The following is a 7,895-nucleotide window of genomic DNA, read 5'->3' as shown; positions in this document are numbered from 1 at the left end:
TTCCCTCTGAAACTGATTGAAATTCTAGACAAGATTAGAAGGAGATGTCTCTGGACAAAGAAAACTGATCAAGGTGACAAATGTAATTCGTTGGCAGCTTGGGAACTGGTGTGCAAGCCCAAGAGCAAAGGTGGGTTAGGAGTGATCAACATTAAAATCCACAATGATGCTCTCTTGTTGAAATTTCTGCACAAGTTCTATAACAAACTGGACGTGCCATGGGTTAATATGCTTTGGGACAATCAATATGTCAACCAAGTGCCTCATGCGGTTGATTCGGTCGGATCTTTTTGGTGGAAAGACATACTCAAGTTAACACCCATTTACCGGGGGATCTCTCGTGTCCAAGTGGTTGATGGCTCGACTACGCTGCTCTGGAAGGACTTGTGGTCAAATGAGGTGCTCCAATCATCATACCCGCGCGCCTTCTCTTTTGCTCTGCATGAAGACATGACGGTCGCTGACTTCTGGGACAACACTGAGCTGCATGAAACCTTTCACCTGCCACTGTCCGCTCTAGCTCTCAATGAGGTGCAAGATGTCCAACATGCAGCATCCAACATACACCCTTCGACAACAATGACTGATGTCTGGCACTACACTTGGGGCGCTGCTGAATACAGACCAAAAGACTACTATAGCAACTTCTTCCGTGATGCAACAACTTATCCCGCCTTTCGACTCCTTTGGAAATCAAACTGTACAATGAAAATCAAAGTGTTTGGCTGGCTACTGCTGCATGATAGGTTGAACACACGTGACATGCTGAGGAGGAGACACTATAACATTGGGAATGATTTCACATGTCTCCTTTGTGGGCAAAATACGGATGAGACTCTTGAGCATATGATCTTCACTTGCCAGTTCAGCGAGAGGTGTTGGGCCAAGCTGCGTATTGACTGGCGTGGTTTTCAAAACAGGTTCACTGCGTTGCAAAACGCACAAACAAATTGGCCCAATCCTTTCTTCATAGAAGTATTCTTCACTGCTGCCTGAGTTTGTGGAAAGAAAGAAACAATAAACACTTCAGAGGTGTCGCCCCAAGCACTGCATCTTGGTTCCATCGATTCAAAAAGGACATGGGGCTTTTACAACATAGAGTTAAGGTTGCACGTAGCGCTGCCCTGCTTTCATACTGTGACGCACTTGGTTGAGTCCTACTTTTGCTTTTTACTCTTTTAGCATACATAGAGACAAGTGTGTAGCAGTGATCATGGAGTAGTTGCCCACCCCCGATGGTAACACCAGGAGTGGAGTTGGATGTATGTGAGTTGTATGTCTATGTAAACACCCCATTTATATAGATATATGAAAATACAGTGGGAGTTCTCTCCCACTGTCAAATTCCTAAAAAAAATGCAAAAATAAGTCGTAGGTTTTTACATCGAGGAATTAGACCAAGCATATCCGAGTAATACCTTCAACAAGGTAACGACGCAAAAATATCGTCATTGTCAGGTATAACCAACATAGATGAGACCTACACTTTCACCCAACATTTGTGATGAGATTATTTCCTATCCTGTCCTCTGGTAGCTCCTGACCAGATTTCCCAGCCCTCCAGGAAGACTTCTAAGTTTACCACCAAAGTCATGTATCATTGGTTGGAGCACAATATTTCTGGTGATAAATTCAAATGTGTTTGGATCTAATGTTCCTTTGAAAATCGAAATTAGGTCCTTGGAAGTTATTTAGACAAGTGATAACATAAGTAAATGGAATTGGTGAAGCTCATCCAGTATTCACACCCATAATACTTGTTTTATGCTTAAACATCTTTAAAAAGTTTATCATCCAAGGTCCACTCCTTGGAAAACTCCATTTTAATTCTATATATATGGTTGGTCAGACAGTCGGGATTTGGGTGAGCTTCATGCTCTTGACTTCATGGTGTCGAAGGACATTGCCTTCGGCTTGGCCTTCAGTGGCACCATCACTTCTATTTGGACACACGATAAGTTTTTGTCAGAAATAAACCGAAGCACGAAAATAGATATGCTTGGCAACTAAAGTTGTCATTCTCGCGTCACTAAACTTGTCATAAAAACGTTCTGAGTTGCCATGTGCTCGTATCTTGTGAGGCACTTATCAGGATCCTAATTTCCTTCAAACCAAATGAGCCCCTAGAATAACAGTGCAGCGTGACGTCCAGTCTCTAGAGGGCATGGTGGCAATTGGCACACTTCCGTTTGTTCAGTTGAGTCAGTTCGATTTGCTTTCGCCAGCGATAACGTCCATGGCCAGCGCTTATCATGGCGTCTGCTTATCCCACCCAACGTTTGGGCAAAAAGTGCACACTTCTGGTGAATAAATGACGTCGAGGGCCTGCAGGTTTGCAACTGCATTCGGAGATAATCCTTGGTGAACAATCTATCTTTTCCTGCGACATGCTCCTACCCTCAAGATCACGAATTGAATGCTCATCGAACGAATGAATACTCGGACTGGGTACTCACCAGAAAGTTTCTGAAGGATGCGGGCAGATTTATGTCCAGTTTTATCCGCCTCGAGGGACGCACCTCATCCGGGTTATCCAGGAATTTGCTCACCCGGATTTTAGCTGGCCGTCGTCAACCTGAAACGCGCAAGTAACCGCGGAGCCATCTCGCCAAAGTTACCGTCAGTTGCCCCTGATCTTACGAGCTGTTATAGCACAGCTGACCCTCATTGCAGTGCGCGAGAGCCGAAACCTATTCGATTGATAAGCTGCAAAACCTTCTCGACTTTTATCACAGTTATTGAATTAGTAGACGATGGCTCGTAAGCACAAAGACTATTCCATTTCCACCGCTAGTTTGGCGTGTGAGTTCTGAGGAATTCTCAAGTTCAGCGGGATAACTGACAGCCGTATTGGCCGGTAACAAACTTCTCATACAAGGGTGGCTCCATCACTCGCCTTTTGAGCTCACCGCACCGGCCGATAACAAACTCCGGCCGACATATCCATCGAGCCGCCGGCCCAACGGAGCATTGAAGTCGAGCACGTACACCGGAACATGTCTTGCAAGTTGCCCACCGGCATGCTGCAGCCTGCAGCACACTATAAATACCTGGCCAGACGCACCAGCTGAATCCATCAGGTCTCCATCCTCCTCTTCGAGAGCACAGCTAGATAGAGCTGAAGAACATGGCGAGCAAACACTCGTCCCTCTCCCTCTTCCTCGTCCTCCTTGGCCTGTCGGCCAGCTTGGCCTCCGGGCAAGTCCTGTTTCAGGTAAGATCGTGCCCTGTCTTCAGCTTCTACACGTACTACTGTGATCATGTTTCGGGGACTGAGCTTTGAGTTCTGCTGCGTGCGGCAGGGTTTCAACTGGGAGTCGTGGAAGCACAATGGCGGGTGGTACAACTTCCTGATGGGCAAGGTGGACGACATCGCCGCCGCCGGCGTCACGCACGTCTGGCTCCCTCCGGCGTCGCAGTCCGTCGCCGAGCAAGGGTACATGCCTGGCCGGCTCTACGACCTGGACGCCTCCAAGTACGGCAACAAGGCGCAGCTCAAGTCCCTCATCGGGGCGCTCCACGGCAAGGGCGTCAAGGCCATCGCCGACATCGTCATCAACCACCGCACGGCGGAGCGCAAGGACGGGCGGGGCATCTACTGCATCTTCGAGGGCGGCACCCCGGACGCGCGCCTCGACTGGGGCCCCCACATGATCTGCCGCGACGATCGGCCCTACGCCGACGGCACCGGCAACCCAGACACGGGCGCCGACTTCGGGGCCGCCCCGGACATCGACCACCTCAACCCGCGTGTGCAGAAGGAGCTCGTCGAGTGGCTCAACTGGCTCAGGACCAACGTCGGCTTCGACGGCTGGCGCTTCGACTTCGCCAAGGGCTACTCCGCGGACGTCGCCAAGATCTACATCGACCGCTCCGGGGCCAGCTTCGCCGTGGCCGAGATATGGACGTCGCTGGCGTACGGTGGGGACGGCAAGCCGAACCTCAACCAGGACCCGCACCGGCAGGAGCTGGTGAACTGGGTGAACAAGGTGGGCGGCTCCGGCCCCGGCACCACGTTCGACTTCACCACCAAGGGCATCCTCAACGTGGCCGTGGAGGGCGAGCTCTGGCGGCTGCGCGGCACCGACGGCAAGGCGCCAGGCATGATCGGGTGGTGGCCAGCCAAGGCGGTGACCTTCGTGGACAACCACGACACCGGCTCCACGCAGCACATGTGGCCCTTCCCTTCTGACAGGGTCATGCAGGGATACGCCTACATCCTCACGCACCCTGGGACCCCATGCATCGTGAGTCATCCTACCAGTTCATCGTCTAAATTGCTCTTCTTTTTTCGTTCATATAAGAACCCATGCATGAGTGACGAAAAATATTCGTGATTCTTCAGTTCTACGATCATTTCTTCGACTGGGGCCTGAAGGAGGAGATCGATCGCCTGGTGTCAATCAGGACCCGGCAGGGGATACACAGTGAGAGCAAGCTGCAAATCATAGAGGCTGACGCCGACCTTTACCTGGCTGAGATCGACGGCAAGGTCATCGTCAAGCTCGGGCCAAGATACGATGTCGGGCACCTCATTCCCCAAGGCTTCAAGGTGGTCGCGCACGGCAATGACTATGCCGTATGGGAGAAAATATAAGCAAAATTATCCAAGCAGCTCCACAATTTTTTTTCCTATATATGAATGCCACACCTATTAGTCCGAGCTCGTGTTGTCCACATAGTACGATTTTAGTACTTCCTCCATGTAAAAGTGAGGATGAGGGACATCCATTGTATTTTTCATAAATAATAATCAATAATCGTTTTCGCTACTCATGGTTTACTCAATGTTCATTGACCAAAAATTGCATAGAGCACGACCATGTGGGAGCGTGAAACCTGAAACTTGAGGCTTTGATGGTAGGAGCTCTGGCTTTGCATTAAGGATTAGGGCTCTTCTAGGATCAGATACCGACCAGAAGGGGAGGGGGTGAATGGGAACTTCAACAATTTCTTCAAAAAAAATGAGTTTTTTGAGCAAAAACTAAGTAAATAGAACAAGTGCAGATTAGAATAGAGAATAAACTAAACTGAAAAGAGAAATAATTGAGGTTAATCTAAGTAGCAATTCCAAACTAAACATGACATAGGTAGCAGAATAACAAGTGCTCAAAATCGTCTTCGAAGCAATCACAACAATCACCGTGAAATAAGACGGGGAGAAGTTCTTCGAACGCATGTACGTTACATAAGTAAATGAGTTTGATAAAGTAAAAAACATGTAAGCTTGACGAAGGCATAGATTTGTTCGACCAGTCCGAGTTGCTGGCACAACACTATGATCTGTTTGGAGGGGCCGAGATTAAGCTCGGAAGACAACGTCTTCATCCTATGTTCCTTCAGATAAAGTCACTTAGACTTCGCTCAATTACTTGTGATAGATCTTCGATGTAGATCTCCGGGACCTTCGCAGACTTGTTCTTCGGTTGCCCACAATTACCCACGGACGCTTAGAACAGACACCTAACCATCTAGTGGATGCACGATCCATAAGAGTAATAGGTTAAGTTAAGTCTCAACTAGTTCATCAATGATGCTTAATCACTTAGCAAGTTTTAGGCTTTGGGGTTGTTCTCTCTTACGATTCTCAAAATCTCTGGGGAGGATGGGTTGCTCTGACAACCTCTTGTCAGTTCTCTTATGGAGTAGCCAACCAGTTCAGGTTGCAGTGGGGTGGCAATTATAGCCGGAACAATACCAATGTGTGGCATGTTGCAGCTAATTTTGAACCTAGTTTCTATGGTGAGCGGATAGCAGCTGATTAGGTGGGCAGCAGATTCGTGATCGTAGTCTCGTGCGTGTAGCCTATCAGCGGTCAGAAGCTGATTTTGTACTAAAAGCTAGGGGAAGAATTTGGTTTTCCTCTCAATTCCAAGGCTCCAATTTTTTCTCAAGCTCTGGTCTAGCAATTGATCCCAGAAACTTGCTAGAGTATGCACAAACTAGATTTTCGAAGCTGTGTTGTCCACATAGTGCGATTTTAGTACTTCCTCGATGTAAAAGTGAGGATGAGGGACATCCATTGTATTTTTCATAAATAATAATCAATAAGTGTTTTCGCTACTCATGGTTTACTCAATGTTCGTTGTCCAAAAATTGCGTAGAGCACGACCATGCGGGAGCGTGCAACCTAAAGCTTGAGTCTTTGATGGTAGGAGCTTTGCCTTTGCATTAAGTGTTGGAAATATGCCCTAGAGGCAATAATAAAATGGTTATTATTGTATTTCCTTGTTAATGATAATTGTCTATTGTCCATGCTATAATTGTATTAACCGGAAACCGTAATACATGTGTGAATACATGGATCACAAAATGTCCCTAGTAAGCCTCTAGTTGACTAGCTCGTTGATCAATAGATGGTCATGGTTTCCTAACCATGGACATTGGATGTCATTGATAACGGGATCACATCATTAGGAGAATGATGTGATGGACAAGACCCAATCTTAAGCGTAGCACAAGATCGTGTAGTTCGTTTGCTAAAGCTTTTCTAATGTCAAGTATCATTTCCTTAGACCATGAGATTGTGCAACTCCCTGATACCATAGGAATGCTTTGGGTGCACCAAACGTCACAACGTAACTGGGTGGCTATAAAGGTGCACTACAGGTATCTCCGAAAGTGTCTGTTGGGTTGGCACGAATCGAGACTGGGATTTGTCACTCCGTATGACGGAGAGGTATCTCTGGGCCCACTCGGTAATGCATCGTCATGATGAGCTCAATGTGACAAGTGAGTTAGTCACGGGATCATGCATTACGGAACGAGTAAAGAGACTTGCCGGTAACGAGATTGAACGAGGTATTGGGATACCGACGATCGAATCTCGGGCAAGTAACATACCGGTGAACAAAGGGAATTGTATACGGGATTGATTGAATCCCCAACATCGTGGTTCTTTCGATGAGATCATCGTGGAACATGTGGGAGCCAACATGGGTATCCAGATCCCGTTGTTGGTTATTGGTCGGAGAGTTGTCTCGGTCATGTCAGCATGATTCCCGAACCCGTAGGGTCTACACACTTAAGGTCCGATGACGCTAGGGTTATAGGGAAAGTTTGTACGTGGTTACCAAATGTTGTTCGGAGTCCCGGATGAGATCCTGGACGTCACGAGGAGTTCCGTAATGGTCCGGAGGTAAAGAATAATATATATGAAGTGAGGTTTTGACCACCGAAAGTGTTTCGGGCGTCACCGATAATGTACCGGGACCACCGGAGGGTTCCGGGGGTCCACCGGGAGGGGCCACCAGCCCCGGAGGCTTGCATGGGCCAAGAGTGGGAAGGGACCAGCCCCTGAGTGGGCTGGTGCGCCTCCCACCAGAGCCTAAGGCGCAGCTAGGAGGAGAAAGGGGGAAACCGTAGGCGCAGATGGGCCTAAGGCCCACCCTAGGGCGCGCCCCCTCTCCCCCTCTTGGCCGCCCCCCTACATCCCATCTAGGGCTGCCGCCCCCCTAGGGGTGGGAACCCTAGAGGGGGCGCACCCTCCTCCCCTTTGTAACACCCTCGATGCGACTATATCTCCCACGTGTCGAGGCACGACTTAGAGGTATAATCGCATTGAAGGCATATGTCGCAAGTTAGGCAATCTTCACAACATCCCATGTAATATAAATAAATAAAAGGAAGAAACATAGTTGGCTTACACTCGCCACGTCAATCAAGTACATAAATAGCATTACATCATCCAAACACTCATGGCCCGACTACGGCGCCAAAATAAAAGATAACCCAACATGCGACACGGTCCCGATCACCCCCAACTGGGCTCCACTACTGATCATCAGGAAAGGAAACATAGTATTGTTGAGAGTCCTCGTCAAACTCCCACTTGAGCTCAAGCGCGTCACCTGGAGCGGAATCATCAGGCCCTGCATCTGGTGTGACAGTAATCT

The 7,895-nt window shown here is 48.4% G+C and overlaps 1 protein-coding gene across 1 annotated transcript; it reads left to right on the top strand.

Moving 5' to 3' along the window:
• The first annotated feature begins 3,084 nt into the window (after positions 1–3,084).
• LOC123128588 (alpha-amylase type B isozyme) lies at positions 3,085–4,764 on the top strand. The gene is made up of 3 exons (XM_044548629.1): positions 3,085–3,214; positions 3,303–4,247; positions 4,346–4,764. Exons 1-3 carry the CDS (start codon positions 3,128–3,130, stop codon positions 4,595–4,597), a joined length of 1,284 nt encoding a protein of 427 aa, XP_044404564.1. The 5' UTR covers positions 3,085–3,127; the 3' UTR covers positions 4,598–4,764.
• The last annotated feature ends 3,131 nt before the right edge of the window (positions 4,765–7,895 follow it).

Source organism: Triticum aestivum, chromosome 6A (genome assembly GCF_018294505.1).
Source record: "Triticum aestivum cultivar Chinese Spring chromosome 6A, IWGSC CS RefSeq v2.1, whole genome shotgun sequence".
Classification (NCBI taxonomy): Eukaryota; Viridiplantae; Streptophyta; class Magnoliopsida; order Poales; family Poaceae; genus Triticum; species Triticum aestivum.
Note: the sequence above shows the minus strand (reverse complement) of the source record. Positions and strands in the feature narration are given on the sequence as shown.